Source organism: Dasypus novemcinctus, chromosome 1, assembly GCF_030445035.2.
Source record: "Dasypus novemcinctus isolate mDasNov1 chromosome 1, mDasNov1.1.hap2, whole genome shotgun sequence".
NCBI classification, from domain to species: Eukaryota; Metazoa; Chordata; class Mammalia; order Cingulata; family Dasypodidae; genus Dasypus; species Dasypus novemcinctus.
The window spans coordinates 196,200,346-196,227,533 of NC_080673.1; the positions used below are offsets into that span (position 1 = coordinate 196,200,346).

The 27,188-nt window shown below is 37.7% G+C and overlaps 1 protein-coding gene across 1 annotated transcript in view; it reads left to right on the top strand.

Annotated features, from left to right (window-relative positions):
- The first annotated feature begins 629 nt into the window (after positions 1-629).
- Positions 630-27,188, top strand: part of RAB28 (RAB28, member RAS oncogene family) — a 135,137-nt gene continuing 108,578 nt past the window's right edge. Inside the window, exons 1-3 of the mRNA XM_058300945.2 lie at positions 630-907; positions 5,399-5,495; positions 10,180-10,268. Coding sequence (XP_058156928.1) covers positions 833-907; positions 5,399-5,495; positions 10,180-10,268 — 261 coding nt within the window. The 5' untranslated portion in view covers positions 630-832. The remainder of the gene's footprint in view (positions 908-5,398; positions 5,496-10,179; positions 10,269-27,188) is intronic.

Below are 27,188 nucleotides of genomic sequence, written 5' to 3' on the forward strand. Positions count from 1 at the left end.
CAGTTAACCCCGGGTTTGAGAAGCCGAAATGAGGTTTCGCCAGGGCTCAAGGCTGAGGCAGCCCCGTCCCCTCACGGGCCTTCCCGCGGTTCCCCCATGCTTGGCAACCGCCCCCTCCCCCCAGCCCAGCCGCTGCCCTCCGCGCCCTCCCTCTTCCCGGGCTTGACCTCCGGAGTCGACCCCAGCTCCAGGGGCCCCTCGCGGACGCGCGCCGCCTGGTAACCCGCGACCGCGGCGCCTCAGACCTCGGCCCCGCCCCGCCGCCTCCCCCACCCCTCGGCTTCCTTCGCAACGGCGCGCGCAGCCCCAGCGCCACCCGCGGTACTACGTGGGGCTGAACCATTTGCCTCAAGTCCCTTCGCGAGGGGGGGAGGGCAGCAGGGGAATCCGATAGAACGGCGGTGATCCACTCGGCGTCTATGTTTCTCCCTAGTTTGAACCGCCCATTTGTCTCTTTCTTCTTGCCGGCTGCTTCTGCGTGCGCAGCGCGGCGTCTCTTCTTTCGGGCTCGCACCCAGTCTCCCCCCCAGCCACGGCCCGCGAGTGGTTCGGTTCGCCGGGGCGGCTCGCGGGCGGCGCCGGTTGGTGCCGAGGCGGGGGCGCGCGCCCGCGGAGGCGCGCAGGGGCGGGGCCGCGCGCAGGGGGGTGGGGATCTGGGCAAGATGGCGCCCGGCGAGTGATTCGCCCCGGATTCCTCCGGCGGCCGCTAAGACACCGGGGCGGGGGGTCCTACCCCCAGTGCCGCCCTCCGTCCACTCCCCCGCCCCCGGCGGCCCCCTTCTTTTTCCTTCCTCCCTCCACCTCGGGGGGCGGGCCGGGTTCCCGGGACACCATGTCGGACTCTGAGGAAGAGAGCCAGGACCGGCAACTGAAAATCGTCGTGCTGGGGGACGGCACCTCCGGGAAGGTCAGTCCTCGGGCGGGCCCGCCGTCCTGGGCCTGCAGGAACCCCGGCGCGGCCCCCTGCGCCTCGAAGCGTCCTCCTCCTGGCCGGGCGTTGCATCCTTAACCCCGAACCCCGGGGCGTGTAGGCCCAGGCCCGCCTGGCCTGGGGGCGGACACCTAGCAGGCGCTCAGTGTTGGGTAACCAGAGCTGTCCAGCTCCCCCTTAAAAAAAGTCACTTCCCAGCTCCCTGCCTGGATCGTGAACTCCTAATCCGTCAAGACTCGGGCCAGCATCACCTCCCTGGGAAGCTTTCCAGCCTCTTGCCTCGCAGGACTGTCAAGGATCTGCCAAAGCATCTTAACCTTTTGCTTTAGTCCAGGTCACACTTGGCTCCTTTTCTCCCCCCCTTTGCCGTTTCTGATGCTTCATTGCACTGTGAGCTCCCAAGGGCTTGGCTCTGGAATCCGATTCCCTGGGTGAGGATTGGGGCTCCATCACGTAAATGTTGGGTTATTGGAGAGCAAATTGCTAACCTCTTTGTGACTCGCAAGAAAAAATGGCCATCAGTAGGGCTCACCTCAAGAGGTTGTTTTGGAGATTAAACGTGAAAACACACATAAAGCCTTCAGAACATGGAGTGCACTCAATAAACGTTAGCCGTTGTGTTGGTATCGTACCTTTTCATCTCTGGTCCCGGTACAGCACCTGTCATTACAAGCGTTCATTCAATTTAATGAGCTCCAGTTGTGGGCTGGATGCTGCGGGTACAGCTGCTAGCATGACAGGGGATCCCTGCCTTACAGTCTAGCCGACCGTGGCGGTTGAATGAATGGGTGCGTGAGAATATCGGTGCCAGCCAGCCAGTTCACTTACCTCCAAGGCCGGGGTCTTTAACCTAGGTCTGTGGAACTCCTGAAATGGGATAAACATTGTCTGGTACTTGGGAAGAGGATCTGTATCAAAGGGGTCTGTTATCCACTCCTAAAATAAAGCCAAGAGCCTCTGTCCTGGGCGCCTTTACACTACTCTCTTCTGTCAAAGGCACCAACATGCTTTCTGGGAATATTGCTTAAGTTTATCTCTCTTCTACTCCCCTCCTTTTCCCAACTGAGTCTTCAAAACACAAGTTATTATTACTACCAGTTTCCCATTTATTGGCTGCACGTTTCCATGTTGCTGGTGTAGTTTGGGCGCTGGTTTCTTTAGTGATGCCTTCTCTTTACATTTTTCCTGGCAGTAGGCACTGCACAGTTGCTCCTGCCTGGTCAGCAGATTTGATTTTCTAGGGCCCCTGGGAAAGGCATATTCGTGTACGAAATTTGGAGAATTCTGTTAATTTCTTTCTTGTCTTTCTGGATACTTTGTTACTGATTTTTATTGCCAAGGAAAACCACTTGATATACTCTGATTACCTTTAAACATTTTGGGGAAGAAGAGAACTTGGGATCACTTTTCTTAATGCAGTATTAATATGAATTTTTGTATTTTTAAAAATCTTTTTGAATGGGTGAATTGTTTTATATGTCATTTTTCTAACACCTTTATTAACTTTAATAAAAATCTTGCTATATTTTTGTTTTTCATTATTTAGCTTTTCTTTTGAAAACCTTCTAATTTTCATTTCCTAAATCTTACCAAAATGAATTCATAAGCAAGTTTAATTCCTGTTTAAAATTATGATCCTAGTATATAGCATTAATACACTTGTAAAAAGATACCAAAATTGCCCATCATCCTTCATTCTATCATGATTCTGTAAACTTTTGTTCATTTTTCTCCCAGTATTTTTCATCTAGCTTGTGTTTTCCCATATTTGCTAATTTAGTTTGAATAATTAAGTTTTTTATCTTTGTCTGTTGTGCAGCAAAGTATAATTTTTGCATTTCCGTATCATCGAATTGGACTATCCTTCTTCAAAGAATAACAGTGATTATATTCTTTCTGGTGCTCTGAGTCTTCATAATCTTGACTAATCTGTTTAAAAATCATAACAGCTTTTTTCCTGCCAGAAATTTCCTAATAACAAGCATCCGAAACCTAATCTTTCATTATTCATATTATCAAGGATTTTTCCCTCCACACCCTATTCAGCTCTTAAATTATTGTCAGCTAGTAACAGTCCCATTCCATTTCCTTTACTGTCCTTTTCTTTTATGAACTCATCCTTTTTCATCCTTACTGTATCCTAATGTAACTCCTGGCCATTTTTTCCTGACATTAGTTTTCATGCTTATTCTCACACTGGGCATTTTTATATACATTGGCAGAAGCAATTGAGTATTGCTGTTTTCCAAAGAAACTTAGCTCCTCCCCCTAGTAACAAGTGTTTCTTTCCCTCTCCTGTTCTGATGCATGCTTTTGATTTTCTTACATATTTTTAAAGATTTTTAGAGACAAAATATTCTGTGTTTATTGTGTCTTTTTTTTAATTAGTGTGATTAAAAATTATTAGCACAATTTTCCAAACCAAAAAAATACAAAGAGTCAGATAAAAATGTTTCAGATATGACGGTTGGTTTTTTATTTCATAATTGTTTAAGAAGGGTGCTTATATAGTGACCTGTGAGAAGTTATGGAATGTGAAAAGATGGCTCAGAGTCCAGATTATTGAAGAGGAAAGTGTCCTCCCCCATCTAATTCAGTTGATCCTCTTTTTAATTTTTATAGCAATATGTCAAGAGATTAAAAACCCATTTTAATATTTTGTGTGTTCCCAATGACCTATAATTTTCACAGTTTATATCTATTCCAATTGAAAGCGCTAGTTTTTACATTTGCCTCAAAACTGTGGAGTGAAACTTTCAAAATCTAGAAATCCTATGTCCAAAAAAAAGAACTTAGAATTATCCTGAATATTCATTAATATAAAAATATTGAATTTTGAGAATCTTAAAGGAAAGTGAAAAATTCCTTAAGTGAAATTATGCTGATGTTATGTATGCCTTGATTTTCTCTTTGACTTTTAAAAGTGTTTCAACCATCCATATATTAAACGTTTTGAAATATCTGTAATATTTTAAATGGAAATAGTTATTTTTCTCCATAAATCTGAGCCTCTTCACCTCTTTACAGATGATTTTGTGCTCTAAGTTAGGTAAGCTCAGTGGCATAACTAAGGCTAAATGAAAGCCAAAAAGCTTTATAAATGAATGTTTACCTTACTTATTTTGATATTAGTTTTGATGTTATTGTTAAATGCTTCAAGGAAGCAAAATATGTTTTTTAAAGTTTTAGGTAATGAATTAATTGTCAATGTCTAGCAGAATACCTTTTCATTAATGAGTAGTGCTTAATAAATATTTGTCCAAATATTTTAGAAGTTTATTACAAAGGCTAAGTATTTAAATATTAAATTTTTGAAGTTAGGGTGTACAAATTACCGTCTTTGTGAAAAATATGGTTCTTTTGGCAAGAGGAATTTTAGGTCTTCTTGGTTAAAGGAATTGAAATTTAGCCAAGTTTTCTTTTGGATTTCTGTATTGACATCATAATGAACTATAATAAGCTATCTTGGAGATTTTATCTTACTTTTCATTATTTTAAGAATTGTTATATAACTTTAACTTTTAAAATTACAAAAAAGGATTATTTTCCCTTAACTTTGAGTGTATGTCTTGATGAGCATAAAAGCTTAACAGAGTTGCCTTTCTCTCCTTATTGGGGAAGGTTACAAATAAAAATAGTGCATTTAAAATATTTATGAACCCTTTGAGTTATTTCATATGTTACGACAATGATTGTTCTTTTGCTTTGATAAGAAATAGCAGTCTTAAAAAAAGCTCCAGGTTTTTTGAATAAAGCTGAATTTTCATTTTAGAAATAGATGTGTATGTCTTCTGATTCTGTAATAGTTTTGTGACTCTAGCTTTGTGGTTCTTAAGGATGGAAAGTATTTATTTTGCCTGCTTTATATTCTTAAAAAAAAAACACCTCTTTATTTAAAAGATGCATATTTTCAGCCATTCTATAGAATCATTTTCATTTAACATCTTTAATATATAAAGAGATTAGATACCTAAAGGTACTTTTCTTTGTGGAAAAAAAGAAGAGAGATTTCATAAGGAGGCTTTCCTCTCCTTAATTAGTACTACATATTAGCTGAGGACACAGACTACTCTTAGAATATTTATTCTCGGAAATGAAAGAGTATCTCTGAAATTTTCATTGAACTATAAATATGGCCATATAAGATTCAGATCTTAATTCATGCTGTTGCAGTATTTCCCAATGATAAATTTCAAATTCTAATGTATAACAAGGAGGAGGGACTTGACAGCCAGGGGATTTAACTGTTTACTGCATTGTCCTTGCTGATAGCTTTTGGCAAGTAAAATTTATCTGGTGGAGTGTTAGTCCCTCCTCCCCTTGTAATTGATTAAATTGCTTAAAGTTGCTGCTTGGATTAATGGTGGAATAAATGTTAAGATTACCTAATAAGATTTAGTAGTGGTTTTATGTTTATATTTATAAAACAAAGAAATTAATTTTGTTATTCTGTTCATCAATTTTTAGACCTCCTTAGCTACGTGTTTTGCTCAAGAAACTTTTGGGAAACAGTACAAACAAACTATAGGACTGGATTTCTTTTTGAGAAGGATAACATTGCCAGGTAAGAAACTAAAAAGTCTTAACATAGAAGATTGTAACAAATCTTACAATAAAAGACATATAAAATAAATTTTGGGGCTGCTTCTGCATGGAAATATATGTAATCACTAAGTCTAGTTTACAGAGGCTACCATTTATCATCATCGATCATGAAGGCATATTGGCCAAGGATATGAGAAAAAAGTTTTTATACTTCTCCCCTACCTTGTTTTGGCCACTCTGCATTTTTTGAGGATGAACAATAGTTGATTATAAAATCCTAAGCAGTTTTTAAAAAATCAAATGCTATACAGTTGTCAACAGATATTGTATTAACTGTGAAAAGATTGGGGGGGATTTTAAAAAAAATATATTATTTTGATTAGCCTCTGCTTGAGTTTTTGTTTGAGAAAGTTGGAACAGAACTATAATGTAGCTATGGAACTTCTATGCTCTAATATGTGAATGCTGTTTTATGCAAGGCAGCATGAAATTGCTGGCATTTAATAGACTACTAAAATTTAGGGTCCCTAGGCACTCATAAAAATACAGTTTGAGCATTCAAGATGTTTCAGTTCACCATGCAAAGAAACTATTTAGATGCCAGTTGCAGCACATTTTGTGGGAAATACAGAGAAATAATAACAAAAAAAGAGTAGTTTCTGTTTTAAATTAGTTTCTGTACAATTAGGGCTTTAAAATGTTCTTTTTGCTTGCAATGGTTAAATTATATTTAAAGTCTTTTATTAAAAGCAGTTTATCTTGATTGACTTTATAAACCAGTCTTTCTCCTCTGAGGAAACACATTTGAATGAAACAGTTGCAAGTGTAATGTCAGATTTATATACTGGAACATGAGTGATACAGTGGAAAGAGGTTTCATAAATACTGATATCAGTGAAATTGTTAAGCATTGAAGCACCCCATCAATCAGGCAACTCCCCATGGCAGTTTTAAAGCAACTGATGAAAACTCTTGGTAAATGGAGGTATTCCGCCTACTCATAAGTAATAACATCTTTGATATGTCTTGTATTGTTTGTACTGTCCCACCAATGAAAAATAGGTTAGAAGATAACAGCAAGAGAAAATAATTCTAATCTTTCTATTACTAAGTTATTGCTCAGCAAGAGGTTTAATGAGAGATCAATGAATATTTTGTTTCATTTGTATTTTCTTTCAATGTATTCAAAATCAGAAATATCAATTTATTTTTATTATTCTTATTCTTATGGGTAGGTTAATGCTACATTCAGAATATTTACAACAGTCACTAGCAGAATACATGCACAAGTCACATGATATACATATTGAAACCTTTTTTTAAAAACATTTTCAGGGAAGTCAGTTATTGTACATAGGGAACCTCAATATAGTATTTAGTTATTAACAATTTTGTTTAGTTGCTGAATTAGTAAAAGCATCAACTTTTTGTCTCATTAGAATTTAACTTTTTAGATTTTTTAGTTAAAAGTTTAAATAAAGGAGCAAGTACCTACTCTGTTAAACATTATCAACAAAGACTGGTTTTGAATATTTTATATATGTTATATATTTAACTTTTATTGATTTCTGATCTGTTGCACATTATTACCAATTTTTAGGTTTTGATTACTTTGTAAAAAATACTTGATATTTATGGATTAAAAATTTGTAGTATAATATTTTAAATTTTAGAATAAGAAAGTACTTATGTTAAAAATGGCATTAGGAAATGCATACTCTTAACAAATGTATTTTAATTTTCCTGTTTAGGTTTTTCTCTGATGGGCAAAGGTCCAGAAAAAATTTCTATTTTCTTAAAGGCAGTTGATTTTATGCTACTAATTGGACTCAAAAGTATGGTAGAAATTTCAGTAGGAAAAATTGTTTGAATGTATCTTAATTTTATATAGTTAATAGGTACATTAAAAATAGGTAAATAAATTACAGGGTTCATAGTATATCCTATATGGTTCAACTCTAATTTTAATTCATAAGTGTCAAATGTAGGATGGTTAATATTTGTATCATGTGCTATAGGCAGCATTATTGAATTTATAAAATTCACATATGTGGGTCAAATATGTGTTAGTATTATAGTAAGTCTTCTGACCAGTCCAATTGTTAGGGGTGTAATACCTCCAGTCTATTCACATTCTATTCATGCAAGTTTTCAAGGTCATTACTTTGCAAATACTTATCCATTTCAGTATATTTCATGATCCGGTATGCTGTATAGTCTGGATGCAACCACTGTGCAGATTTTACTGCTTAAAATAGTGTATCTGTTAGTCAGAGATTCTGCTGATAGAGCTGCTTAAGAGTCTTAGTCAAAATACTTTCAGGAAGCTTGTGGGTACAGTCCAGTAAACAGCGTTCTACTGTGAAAAGGATTTCTAAGTCTTTAGTACAAGAAGTGGGCAGACTTGTGTTTTTAGTTCCATCTTGACTCTGCAGCACTTTAAGTAAGGTTAACCAAGGCACCAAGTGTACTTTTACAAGGTCACTGTTGAATCCTCTCGGTGGCTTTGATTCATACCAAAAGCAACTTACCTGTATTTTGTCACCTCATTTATTTTATTTTTCTTCTAGTTGCATGTCATTTCTTACAGAGGAGCAGGAATTTTGCAGCTTTTTATTTGATAACAGATTGCTGACAGATTCCTGAAAGTTCTTTATTAGTTAGAAATTTATATTAGATGAATTCTTGATTTTTAAATTCTATAATACTGATGATTTGAATACTCATATACCTTTATATCATTTTGAAAATAGAATATTACATATGTTTATGCCTGTATAACTAAAATGAATATAGATTTAAATCACATCTTTATGTGACTTTGTTTACTAAATAGGGAATCCCCATTTTATTTTTATGTGTTAACAAACATAAAATTCAAATGTGGAAGTTAAAAACACATTTGTAGATATGTGAAATAACTATGAGGTTAATTTGTTTGAACTATAATGGTAGTAAAATATTGATCTATTTTTCCTGCATATTATTAATAGTACATTGTCAATAATGCATAGCTCTTTTTATTGAGTTGCTAGAATCTATATATAAAAAATCAAGCAAGTCACCACCACCACTACCACGACAATACAAGATTTAAAAAGGTATGGATTTTTAAAAATTCCCTCAAAACATGAATATAAGCCTTTCAGATGGGAGACAACTGAAGATTTAAGGTCTTGAAATAATTGTAGTCAGAATATGGAAACATGTAGTGAAGATCATATAATCCTAAAGTTATAGTCAAATTGTTCACAACACATAATTTGGATAGTCTCTGAATACCAGAACTAGAATGAAAAGGAAGGGGGAAAAGTTTTACATTTCTTGATGTGAAGTTAAGAGATAGGGATTATTGGCCATGGGGAAAATGGGAATATTAAATATCTTCTATTAATTATTGACTGGCCAAAAATCTTATTCTATACAAGTTTATATTGTTAAGCACATTTTTTGAAGTAAGTAAAAAGAACGAAGAATTTTGCACGTAAAATGAATAGAGCAAAGCTATTTATTTTCGTATTTATAGGACTTTAAGAATATTTTGGTCATTACTTTGAGCATTGAAAGTGTGCGTGTGTGGGATGATGATGATAAACTTCAGTAGCTCTCGTTAATGCTGATAGAAGTTCCTCAAGTAAATCCTCTGCACGTTGGCAGATGGAACAGACCTATGTCCAAATAATGGAAATATTGTAGTACAAACCCAACAAAATTCAGAATTAAGGGTAAAAATTTGCTGCTTATCCAGCTTGACTAACTTTCTCCAACTTTAGTGCTTTATACTGACACTGTTTTTGAGCATTCATGTCTTTATCCTTTTTTTAAGTGAATACATTTTTTTTCTAGTTTCTAAGATTTTACTGAGTTTTCCTGATTTGCAAATGATTAAAAAAGATACATTTTTGGTGTGGGAGCCCATTTTGAAGGTATTAATTGATCCTTTGCCTACCTTTGGAGTAAACTGCGTAATTTTGTTAGGGAATATAATTTGAAATGCAATATTTGACATTGTACTTGCCTTTTGTAGTCCAGTGATTAGTTGGACTAAGACAGAATAGCTTACTTTTTAACATTTTATGTCAACCAAATATTTTACAAAATATACAAAATTATTTTTAACATTGCCTTTTAGTATTTTAGAACGCTTTTTTGTAATGCTCATGTGTAGAAGATTAGTTCCATTATTTTATGAAGGCATTGAAGCACATATTTCATTTCAGTGAAAATGTTTTAAACAAGTATAAATGCCTCACAATAGTGATATACAGGGTAGGAAGCCTATATCAGTTCTGAACAGTGCTATCAAATGTATATAGTTTATAGGTTAAATTTGAGGACATGTAATTTTTTTATTGTTTACTGTTACATATAAAACCTGACATTCACATTTAAAAAGACTCATTCCAGTTGAAACTATGTAGTCTATTATTATTTTGTAGTGTATTATTATTCTGGAGTTTTAGAACCTACGGATTTGAAGTGAGGTTCCATGGACTTGAGGTAAAGGTATAAACGTAGATCTTCAGTACCATTTCTTCTCACATTATTTTACAGCTCCAAATATCTGGCCATATGAACCTGCAAAACAAAAGGCAAATTGGGCTCAGAGTTTACGTGGCTTTGTGTTCTATGAAAATGTGTTCAGCTGTTATATTCTTAACTTTTTTGTATTCTTATTTTTATATTCATCTTTTGTATTCTAGGAAACTTGAATGTTACTCTTCAAGTTTGGGATATAGGAGGGCAGACAATAGGAGGGAAGATGTTGGATAAATATATCTATGGAGCGCAGGTATGACATGAATTCTCTAATTATGCTAATACTGAAAATCCTTTCCTCACAAACACATGCATACCCCAACATGTTCTTTCTAACTTGATTTGTATTTGATATGTAGAGAATAGTTTTATGTTTGTGTTAATTCTCTGGTTTCATCCTCCTTAAATTACGTTTGGAATGATTTGGGTGAGGGAACTTGTGTAACTCTTAATAGCTTTCATGTGCTACTTATATTACTAGATATTGTTATCAGTAGTTGAATAAATGAAGTGATAATAACAATTTTATATTTGTTGCTGATTAGGCGATAGTTACTACTTTCAGGACATGTAAACTGAATGAAAAATATAGGAGGGAAAAATTTAAATTTAAGTAGTAAGGATAAAAAGATATATGTGTATATCTTGATGCTATAAATTAGTCTATGCAATAATAATAGTTGTTCATGTATGATAGATACATTGATATTTTGTATCAGATAACTGAAGATCATGTGTGAAGGACATACAGTAATTTCACATGATAATGTATTGTCAGAAGAAAACCTATGTACAGAAAGAAAATCAACTGAATAATTTCATAACAAATTCTTTGGCAGCATGAGCTTATAGAAATATAATTTAAAAGTTTTATAGTTAAATTATTATACAAATAGAATATAGACATAGTAGTAATATGGTTTAAAAAGTTAATCATTTTTACCTGTTCAAACATGTTCAGTAAAGAATGATTACTGTTTTAATGCTTTGGTAGCTTACTTTCCATTTAATTATAGAAACTTTAGAAGTATATATAATACCATTGAATGTAATTATTTCTCTGATAAAGTAGTGTGTATGGTATACAGCTAAATATGAAGTTCATGGCTCTTACAGTGCTCTGTATATAATACTGACATGCTGTTTTTGATTTTTCTTCTACTTTTTACATTTTATTTTCTTTTTAAAGAAGCTTTAGATTACAAAAATGATACATCAAAAATATATGGGGATTCCCAAACCCCATCCCTTTCCCTTCCACACTTTTCCCCATTAACACCATCTTTTATTAGTGTAGTACATTTGTTAAAATTGATGAACATATATTGAAACATTGCTGCTAACAATGGTCAGTAGTTTACATTATAGTTTATACTTTCCATTGCACATTTTTATAAGTTTTGGCAAAATGTATAATGGCCTGTATCTGTCATTGCAGTGCCATTCAAGACAATTCATGGGACCAAAAACGCCCCATTTTATACCTATTCTTCCCTCTCTCTCGTGTCAGAAACGCTGGTGACCACTGCCTTTATATCAGTGTTATATCAAGTTTTTCCATTGCTAGAATAATAAGTCTACTTTAGTCCATAGTTGCATTCTTCCCTTTTGTTTGTTCATTCCTCAATCTTGAGGATTTTAGGATGGTGATGCCCACTTTCTTTCTGATTGAGAGGGGTTTCTTCTACTTTTAATTAGTGTGATCTTCCATATCATTATAAGGCATTAGGGGGTTAATACTCATAATCTTCATTTAGTTCTTTATTGGAGTTTGGTTTTTAAGTGAGGGACTTGTAATTTGGTTATGAGGAAACTCAGTTTGATTAGGCAGCACATATTTTGAAGTGTTGCTCATAAGAAATGAATTAACAAGAGAAAAGCTAGAGAATGTTTACCACTCTACTGTGCAAGGTTTGGTTCTTGTCAAATACCATTGCCTTATTTTTGGCTAGGAAATAAATTCTGAATTATCTTCTAGAATATGCAGAGAAGGATAAACATGGTCTAATATGGTCCTGAATTTTGTATAAAAGTCTTAGAGTTTTTTTTCTTTCTCTTGCATTATTGATATCTAGACGTGGCTTTTAGAACACTTCCTTGCTTTCTTCATTGTTCTTCATCTGCTGGAAAATCTTTCTGTTCATGTTTACTATTTTCACTTGTGGTCATATGACTATAATTCTGCAATATTCTTATAAATCTCACAGTTTAAGGGGATATGATGGCAAAAACTACATATCAGCATTTCTTATCTATTATCAATAGATATTTTATGCATGTTCTGTTTTCTCTTAAGGAGTACTTTAAGATTTTTGTGTCTGCCTTTTTTAAAATTGATGCTGTGTTGGTTTAATTTTTTCTATTTTAAACTGATTAGGTTTAAAGTAGATAAGGAAAAATTGCTGGACAGTGGTTTGTGGAAAGCTGCAGGAAGCTGCAGGTACTTGTTCTGCTTACTTAGTTGTTAAAATGAGATTTGAAAATAACAATCTCTTCTTTGCTCTATTAAAATCTGTTTCCAAGGCCACATATTGTTTTTTTTGTTTTTGTTAAAATGAAATTAGTCTAGCTTCAAATGATACTTGACTCTGTATTCCTCATAGCTATGTACCATAAATGGACAACAGAAAGACTGTGCATATTGGGGAAAATCATGTCATAAAATTCAAGTAATACATTTTCATCACTTAAAAATTAGGGGACTACCATGCTCATGAATTGGATTCTGTTAATTCTACCTTATTTAGTATTAGTTTTAAAAATTTATTTATTTTTTTGAGATGAAAGTCACATAACATAAAATTAACTGTTTTGAAGGGTACAGTTTAGTGGCATTTAGTACATCTAGAATGTTAAACAACTATTGCCTCAAGTCAGTTTTTAAAAAAATTTTCTTTTCTTTTTTCTTTTTTAAAGATTTATTTATTTTTATTTATTTCTCTACCCTTCTTCCCCTCCCCCACCAGTTGTCTGTTTTCTGTGTCCATGTGCTGTGTGTTCTTCAGTGTCTGCTTGTATTCTTTGTCAGCTGTCCCGGGCATCTGTGTCTCTTTTTATTGTGTCATCTTGCTGGGTCAGCTCTCCGTGTGTGCGATGGCACTCCTGGGCAGGCTGCAGTTTTTTCGCTTGGGGCAGTTCTCCTTATGGGGCACACTCCTTGTGCGTGGGGCTCCCCTTATGCGGGGGATACCCCTGTGTGGCACGGCACTCCTTGTGCACATCAGCACTGCACATGGGCCAGCTTCACCATAAGGGTCAGGAGGTCCTGGGTTTGAACCCTGGACCTCCTATATGGTAGGCGGGTGCCCTATCAGTTGAGCCAAATCTGCTTCCCTCAAGTCAGTTTGGATAGTATATATTTTTATGCTATTACATAACTGCTGATAATAGGCATTAGTGGGCAAATTTGTAAAATTTTTGAGAATTTCAATGTTTTTTGAGATTACTTGGGTTTAGTAAAACATTTCTCTAATGTACCTCATTTCCTGGGAGAAGGTAAATGTTGTTTCTTAGAGCTCATCACATAAGATTTCTGTTTTGAAGGTACATGTTCATTGTACCTTCTCTTTTGATGATGCCTTTCATTGCTTGTACTTAAGAATTTCTGTGAATATTATAAGCATATACCCAGTTTCATTAAACAATAGTGTAGTGCATGCTTTCTGAGAATTGAACGAACATTTTCACTATTATTATTTTGGAAGCTGGGAATCCTGAGATGATTAAAATGAGTGGTCATAAATTAATGATAATGTAATAGATTCATTCTTTCTCTGCTTTTCAGAGATTCTAAATATACTGTTGTGTATGTTTCCCAGCAGACTTTTTTCTTAAAATATATGCAAATTTTATATCCAGATGAGAGAAACTCAGACTCATGATTTACTATTAGTACCATAAATTGAAGGAAATGTTATTTTTCAAAAGGAATGTTTAAAAAACCTTGTAATAGTATTTAAACATATTAATAACTTTTTATTATATAATAATTTTATATCATATAATTATTTTTCAAAGTGGATCTATCCTGCTTCTGAAGTAGTAGATGCTTCATATTAACCATATCTTGATACTTTGGATTTTGGTACACATGCTACAAGACAAATCTTTCATGATTAATATTTTCACAAGCAGTTTTGAGGACATCAGTTACTGTGCTATTTAGGATTTTATTTAAGTTCTCTAGCTTCTGTATTATAGAAATAATTATACATATATGGGCTATTAAACTAGTAAATCTATTATTGTTGCTATTATTATTATTTTAAGCATTTGTGCATCTAGGAAGAAACTTATTTGTTGCTGGGGAGTTAATGTGGATCCAAATAAAAATGGGTGATTTTTCTCTCTTCACTTTTTTCCCCTAGTAACATTAAACTTTAAGAATTCTATTGAATAGTGTTGGTCAAAACCAAATTGAATTGACACCCAAGAAAGATTTAGTGAGGTATTTTGACAAGAACTAGTTCTAAGAATTGAAATATGTCCCCATTAAATTCCCAGATTTTAAATTAACTTAAAAATTCCTAGGAGTCTTCAGAAAGATGTTATAGGCTATTTTTCATAGTGGTTAGGAGCAAACACACAGTACATAGTGTTTAGTGCCCTGTAACCTGTGGCTAACAGAGGCTAATAACAAACCTCAGAGAAGGACTGGATGTTTCATTTTTGTAGCTCTTTCCATCCTGGAATCTAAGTGGTTTGCAAACACTGTTCCACTGAGCATAAACTCAATGAAGTGTAGTCATTTGTGAGGTGGAACACAACTGCTATTGTGTGCCAGCATCCCACATAGGTAAGTCTACTTTAACCACCCACAAAAGGATTCGGTGGCAACTGGGGCGAGAACACATCTCAAAACTGGACTCCCTGAGACTCTGTTGACTTTCTACTATGAAGTTTTAGTTGAATGTTTTCCAGTTTACAAGGGATTATATTTCCAAACCTCTCTTAAATTTATATTTCTTCTTACAGGTTGTACTTATACAGCAATGTATATGTTGTTATGGCTATTGTCTATTCTGAGCAATTTAATTCATTTCTATACATAATTGAAAGCTAAAGTAGATTAGTTCCTGCAGATCGAGGAGAAAGAAATGCCTCCATTTTTGGGATGGGAGAACCTCTCATTTTTAGGAAGGCAATTTGTGCATGTGCTTAATTTAGCATCTGTTTTAGTCTACCAAAGGACTGCCAGCACAAAGAACCAGAAAATGTGTTGGCTTTTATGGAGAAGATTTATTTGAGGTAAAAGCTTACAGTTCCAAGGCTGTGAAAACTCTAGCTCTGGGCACCATGAGAGATTTTTTACCGAAGTCAGCTTCCATGTGTTGAAGCAAGATGGCGGGTGATCTCTTCATGGTCTCTCTCTTCCAAGCTTTCTCGCTCAGGCTCAGCCTCTCTGCCTTCTTCCAGATTTCAGCTGCAAGCCGACATAGGGCTTGTCTCATAGGGCTTCCTATTTCTCACCTGTTCCAGGCTCTTCCCAATTTCAGCTGTAAGTTATCATGCAATTGGCCCATCCCTCCCTGGGACCTCAGCTTGAGCCTTCTCCTTTCTGTCACATGGCTCTTTAAACCAGACCCAGCAATGGGCTGGGGACTCAACCCATAGTCCCGGGATTGGACCTGGGACCTTGTACTTGTGAAGCAGGCTCTCAATCACTGAATTATACCCACTCCCCATGGCTAATCTAATTTTAATTAGGAGTTTTAGTTTTCAAAAGTGTTTTTTTCCACAGACTTCCATTCCATAGATGATAGTAAGGATGAGCAGCCATGTATTATATATTTGAAGACTAAGTATGACTAGACCTTTCTTTATTTAACATTATAATATTTGGCCTTCATTGATTTTTAAAAGAATTTATTGAAATATATCACTCATACATAAATATACATAAACAATAAACGTTGTTATGGGGGGAGGAGTGGGGTGAGGGGGGTAGGAGGTATATGGGGACCTCATATTTTTTGAATGTAGCGTTAAAAAAGTAAAGACAAAAAAAACACGAATGTATAATAGTTGTGAACTTACAAAACAAACATACAAACATCAAACAAACATATATAACATCTTACTCTACTACCAATACCTTGGATTGTTTTTAAACCTTTTTAACTAATGATTAAAGATCATTATCAAAATATTACTACTTAACAAAGTATTTTTCCCTAACAAATCCAATTATTATTATCTTTATATCATTTATATATGAACATACATAAGCAATTAAGTGTAAAGTAAAAGTTGTGAACTTACAAAGCAAACATGCATAACATCATACAGGGGTCCCATACATCAACCCTCCACCAACACCTTGCATTGTCATGAGACGTCTGTTACAAATTATGAAAGAACACTGTTAAATTCTTACTACTAATCATAGTTCTTACCTTACATTTGGTGTGTTTTTCCCCCAAACCCACCCTATTATTATTTTTTAAATATACTTTTTTATGACAGAAGTTGTAAACTTATAAAGCAGTCATGCACATGTGCAGAATTGCCAAACAACACCCCTGCATCAACATACCATAATGTGGTGAGTCATTTGTTACTGATAAAATAATATCATCTGATTATTGCCATGTCCATAGTGTACATTTGGCTCACATTTTCCATACTGCCTCAGTATCAACACAGTACATCTTTTGCATAGATGCAAGAATATTATATTATTACTACTAACCACAATCCATAGGTCACTCCAGCTGTATTTTTCCCATGTTTCTCCACATTCCCAACACCCTGCAGTAGTGATAGACATTTGTTCCAGCTAACAAAGGACACTCTTGCATCTGTACCATCAACCACAATTCTCACCCACCTCTTGATTTACTGTACTGTCCCGTTCCTAGATAATTCTCTAGCATTCTGTCAATTGGCATTTATATAACTAGACTACCATTTTCAGTCACATCCCCATTTATAAACTAGCTGTTACTCACTGTGTGTTACCATCCACTCTATGCATTTCCCCAATTTTAGAGTAAAGCTAATTAAAACTTCTATATAAATTAAACATCAGTAGTCCACTCAGTCCTTCTCTTATCTCCTTTAAGAATCCACCATCTACCACCAGGTCTTGAAGATATTTTCCAATAACAACTTCTAGAAGTTTTATGGTTCTTTTATTTTTTATTTTATTTTTTATTTTTTTGTTGTATTTTTTCCTTTCTTTTTTTTTTTTAAATTTTTTAATTCATTTTGTAAAAATATTACATTCAAAAAATATGAGGTTCCATTCAACCCCACCACCCCCACCCCACCACTCCCCCCGCAGCAACACTCTCTCCCATCATCATGACATATCTATTGCATTTGGTAAGTATATCTCTGGGCATCACTGCACCTCATGGTCAATGGTCCACATCATAGCCCATACTCTCTCACGTTCAATCCAGTGGGCCCTGGGAGGATCTACAATGTCCGGTAATTGTCCCTGAAGCACCACCCAGGACAACTCGAAGTCCCGAAAACGCCTCCACATCTCATCTCTTCCTCCCATTCCCCACACCCATCAGCCACCATGGCCACTTTTTCCACACCAATGCCACATTTTCTCTGTGGACCTTGGATTGGTTGTGTCCATTGCACATCTATGTCAAGAGGAGGCTTAGATTCCACATGGATACTGGATGCAATCCGCCTGCTTTCAGTTGTAGGCACTCTACGTTCCATGGTGTGGTGGTCGACATTCTTCAACTCCATGTTAGCTGAGTGGGGTAAGTCCGATAAATCAGAGTGTAGGAGTTGAAGTCTGTTGAAGCTCAGGGCCTGGCTATCATATTGTCAGTCCAGAGATTCAAATCCCCTAGATATAGCTTAAACTCCAGCACCAACTACAATTCCAGTAAAGTAGCATGAAAGCCTTGTGAAAAGAGATCCCATCTGTGTCCAGCTCCATCACGCAGAAACACCAGCTCCAAAGAAGGGCCAACTGACATGGTAGTGAACCCCATCTACCATGACCATAGAACCTGTGAGTCTCTTTAGCCCTCAAAAGAACCAATACCTGGGGTTGTATCTACTTTATCTGTCTCTGAGACTCTGCTCAGGTGTGCATAAGGGCAATCCTTCTGACAACCTCCAGACTCTTTTTTAGAGACTCATTTTTGATGCATTTTGTGTTAGTTTTTGGATAAGGTGTGAGATAGGGGTCCTCTTTTCTTCTTTCAGCTATGGATGTCCAAATCTTTCAGCACCATTTGCTGAATGGATTGTTCTGCCCGAGCTGTGTGAGTTTGACAGGCTAGTAAAAAATCACTTACCTGTGAGGGTCTGTTTCTGAACCATTGGTCTATTGTGTCTGTCTTTAGGCCAGTACCATGTTGTTTTTACCACTATAGGTAGGTATTATGATTTAAAGTTTGGAGATGAGGGTTTACTTTTCCTTTTTGTGATTTTCTGGATATTCAGGACTCCTTACCCTTCCAAATAAATTTAATGGTCGTGTTTTCAATTTTTTCTTTAATGTTGGTGGAATTTTTATCGGGATTGCATTAAATCTGTATATCAATTTGAGTACAACTGTCATCTTAATGATATTTAGTCTTCCAATCCGTGAGCATGGAATGTTCTTCCGGTTATTTAGGGCTTTTTTGATTTGTTTTAACACTGAGTTGCAGTTGCAGTTTTCTGAATATGGCAGTGCTTTACATCATTGGTTAAATTTATCCTGACTATTTGAGTTTTATCTGTCACGTTTTATTTTCACCATTCTTTTGGCACTTTTAGTTACTTTTATTGATAGAATCTTCATCTCTAGACTCTCCTCCAGGCCCCTCTCTCCTGTCTTTTCTTTTCAGGCTCTAGCATACCCTTTAGTATTTCCTGAAAATCTGGTCTCTTGCTTAGAAATTCTCTGTTTCTGTTTATCGGGGAATATTCTAGTCTAGCCCTCATTTTTGAAAGACAGTCTTGCTGATTCTTGGCTGAAAGTTTTTCTCTTATAGTATCTTAAATATATCAGACCACTGCCTTCTTGCCTCTGTGACTTCTGGTGAGAGATCAGCACTTAATCTTATTGGGTATCCCTTATTTGTTATGCATTGCTTTGTCTTGCTGCTCTCAGAATTCTCTCTTTGTCTTTGGTGTTTGACATTCTGATGAGTATGTGTCTTGGAGTTGGTCTATTTGGATTTTTTCGTATGGGAGTACGTTGTGCTTCTTGGACAGGGATATCTATGTCCTTCAATAGGGTTGGAAATTTTCTACCATTATTTCTTTAAATATTCCTTGTGCCCCTTTTCCCTTCTCTTCTCCTTCTGGGACACCCATAACTCGTATGTTTGCATGCCTTTTGCTGTCATTTATTTCCATGAGACCTTGTTCAGTTTTTTCCATTCTTTTCTTCATCTCTTCTTTTGTATGTTCACTTTCAGAGGTCATTTCTTCAGGCTCACCAATCCTTTCTTCTGTCTCCTCAAATGTGCTATTATATGATTCTAATTTTTAAAAATTTCATTGATTGCACCTTTCATTCCCATGAGATCTGCTATTTTTCCATGTATGCTTTCAAATTCTTCTTTGTGCTCATCCAGTGTCTCTTAATATCCTTAATCTCTTTAGCCATCTCATTGAATTTATTAAGGAGATTTGTTTGAACATCTATAATTAGTTGTCACAGCTCCTTTATGTCATCCGGAGGCTTATCTTGTTCTTTTTACTGGGCCATATCTTCCTGTTTCTTGGTGTGGATTGTAATTTTTTGTTGGTGTCTTCACATCTGGCTTACTAGAGTTTTTTCTGGGTGCAATTTTTCTCTCTAGTTTAGGGCTTCCTATCGTGGTGTGGATTGTAATTTTTTGTTGGTATCTTCGCATCTGGCTTACTAGAGTATTTGTTCTGGGTGCAGTTTTTCTTTCTAGTTTAGGGCTTCCTATCATTTCTCCCTTGCAGGTTGTGCAGTAGGAGCCAAGCATGTAGTTGGTGCTGTAAGCTGTGGAGGCTCAAGCTGCCCTCATTGCATCAGCAACCAATGATGCTTCTTCCAACTTTCTCCTTTGCCAGGGATAGGGACAGAGTCACAGCTATGTGGAATAATCCACATGCAGGCCTAGACTGTAGTTGCCCAGAGAGACTGATGAAGCTTCACATCCCTTTCTCCACTACCTGGGGCAGGGATGGAGCTGCAGGTGTGGGTAGCCTAAGATGACCACAGTTGCCCTGGTAGACTTTTGATTTTCAATCTATGCCAGCCAAAGTTCCTTGCAGTTACCTCTATTGGCTGGTACAGGGCTCCTCAGCCTCCTCCGTGCCAGAGGTGGGGCTGAAGCCTAGGCTAGGGCTGCAGGCTGATCTGCGTGAAAGAAACTGTCAGCCCGGCTTTCCCTCAGGCTGGGGTTCGGAGTTAGAATGGCGGCCACTGGCCTCTTCCTGACTTGGGCTGGTTCTCACCCCAGGTGTTCCCAGGGTTATTTCTTAATCAGCCAAGTCTCCCAATCAGTAGCTGAAATCGGCAGCCAACCATCTCTTCCTCCCTTGTTTCTGGGAAATGGAGCTTCCAATTCCTGTCACAGAGCAGCTCCTGGGGTGGCTTGTGCCGCCAGAGTAGGACAATCTCTGGCCTCTGCAGCTTGGCTGGTAATTTCCTGGAGAGTCTGGAGCAGGTCCCTGCATCTTCCTCCCTGCTGGAGGTGGCACTGAGGCCTAGGCTAGACCTGCAATATGATCTGCATGGGAAGAAGCCAGTCCCCACCAGCACTGGGATTTTCCCCTCATGCCAGGCACGGAGTTAAGATGGCAGCGCCCGGCCTCTTTCTGACTTGGACAGGCTCAAACCTTAGCTGTTCTCAGGATTATACTGTAGCCCACTGAATTGCCTCATCATAGCTGAAATTGGTGCCCAGCCGCCTCTTCTTCCCATGTTTTAGGGAAGTGGAGCTTTCAATTCCAGCCATGGAACAGCTCCTGAAGTGGCTTGTGCCTCCAGTGAAGGATGGGCACCGGCCTCCGTGGCGTCGAGCCTCTACTTATGAGTTTTGTCTGCAGATGGGCAGTCTCCTCCTTCCACTCCCCCAAAGACATTGCAGGATGCTCTTCTGGCCTCCTGGAGCCCCCAAACAGGTGCTTCAGCTAGCTCCAGAGAGCTCTGGGTATTTGCTAGCTGCCCTGTAGTAGGAGCTGACTCTAGGAGCTCCTTACTCTGCCACCATCTTGCTGTTCCTCCCGCCTTCATTGATCTTTAAAAACATGCTATAAAATATAGTTAACATATTTGAGTGCCTGCTGTGAGTGCCATGAATACCAGACCCTGAGCCAGATCCTGGGCATATAATAGTGAAGAAAAGCATAATGCCCTTAAGGAGCAGATAATATGGTAGGAAGGGTAGAACTTGTGCAAATAATCACAATGTGATCGTTGATAGGAAAAGAGAACTGCATGGTGCTCTGCGAAAGTATAACCTAGTCTGGGAGGTCTTGGTGTCACTCTCTGAGGAAGTGACATTTATGCTGAAACTCAAAGAATGGAAAAATTGGAAAACAGAAAATAACATGAATAGAGGCCCAGAGATGAACAAGAGTTTGGTTTCTTCCAGAAACTGTGAAATAAGACTAATATGAGGACTAGAATGGAGGGTGAAAATGTGATTTGAAATGGGATTGGAAAGATAGGCAGTGGCCAGGTTATGGAAGATTTTAAGGATGTTATACTTTCATCCTATGGGTAATGGGAAGCAATTAAAGGGTTTTAAGCAGGGGAAAGATAAGATTGAATTTGCATTTTGAAAAGATTTCTTACTTGCAATATGGTCAATGGATGTAGGATGTGAGGAGACAAAGTCCACTGCATTAGTATAGGTGAGGGATGATGCTGACTTGCACTAGGTCATCTTTATTGCATATTTAATTTGCTTCATTATTCTGGCTTTAATAAATCTCAGTAGTTGTAGCAGTTTTGTTATTGATAACAAATATTCATGGCATTATAGTTGCTCACTTGACCAATCACAGTTTCTTTCATCTATCTCTGCTATTCTCCTTTTCAAAAATATATCTTTCTGTAAAATTACAGAGAAATTGAACATATGATAAAATCACAGCTTGTAAAGCATTGATAATGGTAGGTCAATAACAGTGGCTCTTTAGAGTAACTAGCTGAAACTTTACCTCTCAAAGGAGTTTATAAAGATAAACTTGAGTATTCTCTAATTTCATCTATTTATTCAAGCAGTCTGCTAGATGTTGGAATTAGAACAGTAATGTATAGATAAGACTCCTGCCCCCACAGATCTTATTACGTTGTGTAATAAATTTGCATGGCCTGAACTTACAACTGAAAAAAGAAAAAAGAAAATAATTTAGATGGTGGAAGCATATGCTGCCATAAAATAGTAATCCAGACTAGTCTAGAAAAGTCAAGGAAGACATCTTAGTGGATGTGACCTTTTTAACATTGCAATGATAAAAGGAGTTAGGTAAAAGAAATTGCAGAAGAGGGACAGTAACATTTGACATTTGTGTTTTAGAAGAGGTTACTCTGGTTATTATATGGAGAATGATTTGGAGGAAGGAAAGGCGGAGATCAATTAGATGGCTGTTGCACTAATCTAGGTGGGGAATTATAGTGGCTTATTCTGGGCTAGTGACCGGTGGATGAAGAGAAGCTGTTGATTTGAAAGACTAAGGATTAACAGGGTTGGTGATCAATTAGAGAGTTAGGGAGAGGGAGGAATCAAGGAGGAAGTTCAGGTTTCTGATTGTATAGATTTTTTAAAAATAAAATTTTATTGAAGTATATATCATTCACATATGAACATAAAAAACCAAGTGTCTAATAAAAGTTGTGAACTTATAAAACAAACATGCATATCATCATACAGAGCTCTAATACATCACCCCACCACCAACACCTTGCTTTGTTGTGAAACATTTGTTACAAACTGTGAAAGAGCATTGTCAAAATATTACTAACTATAACCCATCTTACATTTGGTGTATTTTCCCCCAACCCACCTTATTATTAATACCCTGTATTAGTATTATACATTTGTTATAGTTCATGTGAGAATGTTCTCATATTTGTTCTGTTAACCACAGTCCATCTTCCATCAGTGGATTCCCTAATGTTATACAGTCCCATGCTTTCAAAGTGTACACTCAGTCGCTCTCATTTTCATCACAGTGTTGTGCTGTCATTACCTCAGTAAATTTTAGAATGCGTTTCATTACTGCAAAAGGAAAAATCCCATACTCCTTATACCTCCCTGTTATTGTTTATAAAATTGATATATCTTCTTTGCCATTGCTGCAAAAACTACAATATTACTGTTAACTATTGTCCATAAGTTACATTAGTTGTAATTTTCCCATGTATCCCCATATTCTTAACACTTTATAAAAGAACATTCTTGTATTTATACTACTAACCATAATCTTCATCTACCACCGAAATCAGTATTATACAGTCCCTAGATTTTTCTCTAGCTTCCTTCCTCCCCACTGCTGCTGTTTTGCTGTCTGTGTCCTTTTGCTGTGTGTCTTCTCTTCTCGTTTTCTCCTGTAGGCTTCACCAGGATTCGATTCTGGGAACCTCCACTGTGGGAGAGAGGTTCCCTGTTGCTTCTGCCACCTCATTTCCTGGTTTCTGTTGCATCTCTCTTTGATTCTTCCCTGCATTTCTCTTTTGTTGTGTCATCATCTTACCGTGTCACTCTGTGCTTGTGCGTGGGCCTGGCTTGCTGTGCAGGCACGCCTTTATATGGAGGCCCCGGGGATCAAACCCAGGTTCTCCCATATGTATTCCATAATATTCCAAGGAATTGTTTAGCCATTCCTTGCTTGATGGTCATCTGGGCTGTTTCCATATTTTAACAATTGTGAATAATACCACTATAAACATTGGTGTGCAAATGTCAGTTTGTGTCCTCACTTCTGAATATATTCCTAGTAACAGGGATTGCTGGATCATACAGCAGTTATACATTCATCTTCTTAAGGTACTCCTAAACTGTATTCCACAGAGGCTGTACAATTCTACGTTCCCACCAATAGTGAAGGAGTATTCCTATTTCTCTATACCCTCTCCAGCACTTGCAGTTTTCTTTCTTTCTTTTTTTTTTTTTTTAAACAATGGCCATTCTATAAAGTGTGAAATGGTGTCTCATTGTAGTTTTTTTAAAAGATTTATTTATTTATTTATTTCTCCCGCCACCCCAGTTTTGTCTATTTGCTGCGTCATCTTCTTTGTCTGCTTCTGTTGTTGTCAGCGGCATGGGAATCTGTGTTTCTTTTTTGTTGTCAGCTCTCCGTGTGTGCAGCACCATTCCTGGGCAGGCTGCACTTTCTTTCGCGCTGGGCGGCTCTCCTTACAGGGCGCACTCCTTGTGCATGAGGGTTCCCCTATGCGGGGACACCCCTGTGTGGCACGGCACTCCTTGCGCGCATCAGCACTGCACATGGGCCAGCTCCACATGGGTCAGGGAGGCCCAGGGTTTGAACCACGGACCTCCCCTGTGGTAGACGGACACTCTAACCACTGGGCCAAGTCCGCTTCCCTCATTGTAGTTTTTATCTTCATTTCCCTAATAGCTAGTGATGTTGAACATTTTTTCATGTGCTTTTGGCCATTTCTATTTCCTCTTTGGAAAAATGTTTATTCAAGTCTTTTGTCCATTTCTTAATTGGGTTGCTTGTCTTTTTATTGTTGAGTTATATGATCTCTTTATATAACATGGGAAATCAAACCTTTATCGGATTATGTGATTTCCAAATATTTTTTCCTTTTGAGTAGGCTGCCTTTTTCCTTTCTTGACAAAGTCTTTTGAAGAACAAAAGTGTTTAATTTTGAGGAGGTCCTATTTATCTATTTTTTTCTTTCATTGCTCATGTTTTTGGGTGTAAACTTTAGGAAACTACCGCCTACCACAAATCCTTGAAGACTCTTTCCTACATTTTCTTCTATGAGTTTTATGGTGGCAGTTTTTTAATTTAGGTGTCTGATCCATTTTGAGTGAATTTTTGTATAAGGTGTGAGATAGGGATCCTGTTTGTTTCTTTTGGTTATGGATATCCAGTTTTCCCATCATCGTTAGTTAAATAGCCTGTTCTGGCCTAACTGGGTGGGCTTGATAGTCTTGTCAAAAATCACTTGACTAAAGATTTAAACAGACACTTCTTCAAAGAAGAAATACAAATGGCTAAAAAGCACATGAAAAAAATGCTCCAAATCTCTAGCTATCAGGGAAATGCAAATCAAAACTACAATGAGATACCATCTTACTCCCATAAGATTGGCAGCTATGAAACAAACAGAAGAATACAAATGCTGGAGAGGATGTGAAGAAATGGGAACACTCATCCACTGCTGGTGGGAATGCAGAAGGATCCAACCATTCCAGAGGACAGTTTGGCAGTTTCTCAAAAAACTAACCATAGATTTGCCATATGACCCAGCAATACCTCTGCTGGGTATATACCCAGCAGAACTGAAAACAAGGACACAAACCAATATATATACACCAATGTTCATAGCAGCATTGTTCACTATCGCCAAAAGTTGGAATCAACCCAAATGCCCATCAACAGATGAGTGGATCAATAAAATGTGGTATATACATACAATGGAATACTACTCGGCTTTAAGAACAAATACACTACAAACACATGTGATAACATGGATGAATCTTGAGAACCTTATGTTGAGTGAAGCAACCCAGGCATTGAAGGACAAATACTACATGACCTCAATGATATGAAATAAGCAAGCTGCCTCAGAGAGCTGGAGACTGGAAGATAGGCTTACAGGAAATCGGGGGGTGGAGGAAGGATGTGAGCTGACGTCTGCAGGGGTGGAATCTATGATGAGCTGGCGGTAAGTATGAGCACAAAGAAGAGATAAAATGGGGGGAAGGGGTTGCCTTTGGGGGGGTTTGTGGGTTTGAGGGGGTCTGGGGATGGGCGGAGGGGTAATATTGCCCAAAAATTGGGGGGAGGGAGGGGCAACATACGAACATAGAAGAGTGTCAGGGGTTGGTTGAGAGTAAAATGCTGAGAAAACCATATCAAAATATAATTAGGAGGGTTACTTGTTTAGGATGCTCGGAGGGGATGGTCTGACGCAGGACGGACTCCTGGTGAATGTCTGAATGCTCATTTTGCCAGGGTGGGTTGTACCATTGGGTAGAGACCCAAGTAGTGAGAGTGAGGGTGGACCCACATCCTGGGGAGGGCTAATGCCATCAAGTAGAGGGAACTGTATATCTTGAGAGAAAGGGTGGCTTCCAGGGCATTAGGGCAGTTGAGCAAGTCAGGCCCTGAACACTGTTGCAAGTATCTCTGAACGTGGCTCCTCGGGAAATGGAGATTGGCTGTCGCTGTGGGCCCCAAGGGGAGGGGAAAATGGATGTTGAATGGATGGAACCAAGGTAAGTGTGGGGGCAGAGAGGAGTTTCACGAGAGTACACAAGGATGAATATAAAACATGTAATATTACACCAAAAACATATAGGGGACGACAGTCTAATAATGTAAACCATAATGTAAAACATAGGATAACTAAAAAATTTAGAAAACTGTATATCCTAAAGTATGGACTACAATGTAAGCACAGATGTCACCTTGTTTGAAAGCTATTGTCTCAGAGTCTGTACATCAGTTTTAGTAAATATGATATGAATAAGTTAAAAATTATCACTGTGGAAGGGAAAAGGTTTTATGGTGGGTGTGTGGGAGTACTGTATATTGTATATATGAATTACTGTCATCTAGGGCTCCTGTGAAGAGAAGCTCATTAATTAGGAAAAAAGAAAAGAAAAAGATAGGATGTAGAATTTTTCCAAATCAATAAGTATTCTATATCTAACCTTTAAACTCATCGCTATATTCCATTTTACTAGTAAGGGAACCTGACATTATATTGGGCTTCCCTTTTCAGGAAGTTTTGGATCATAGAGTGGTTCAACAGTGGGAGCAGAGGAATACTGGTATGGGATGTTATTGACAGGGGACATATGGTTGACAGGGAGTTATACAGGGCATGTGTCCAGGGTGCATGGAAATGTTTGGCTATACTCATAGTGGAAACAATTAAAAACAACAGCTGGGGGGGTACTGGGTTCCTGGCTGGGGGGGGCTCTGTCAAGGTCCCTAGGGGAGCAGCGGCAGTCACCCAGGTGCAACGGCAAGGACCAGGAAGGAATGAGGGTCCAACAGTGACCCCCTGATACTA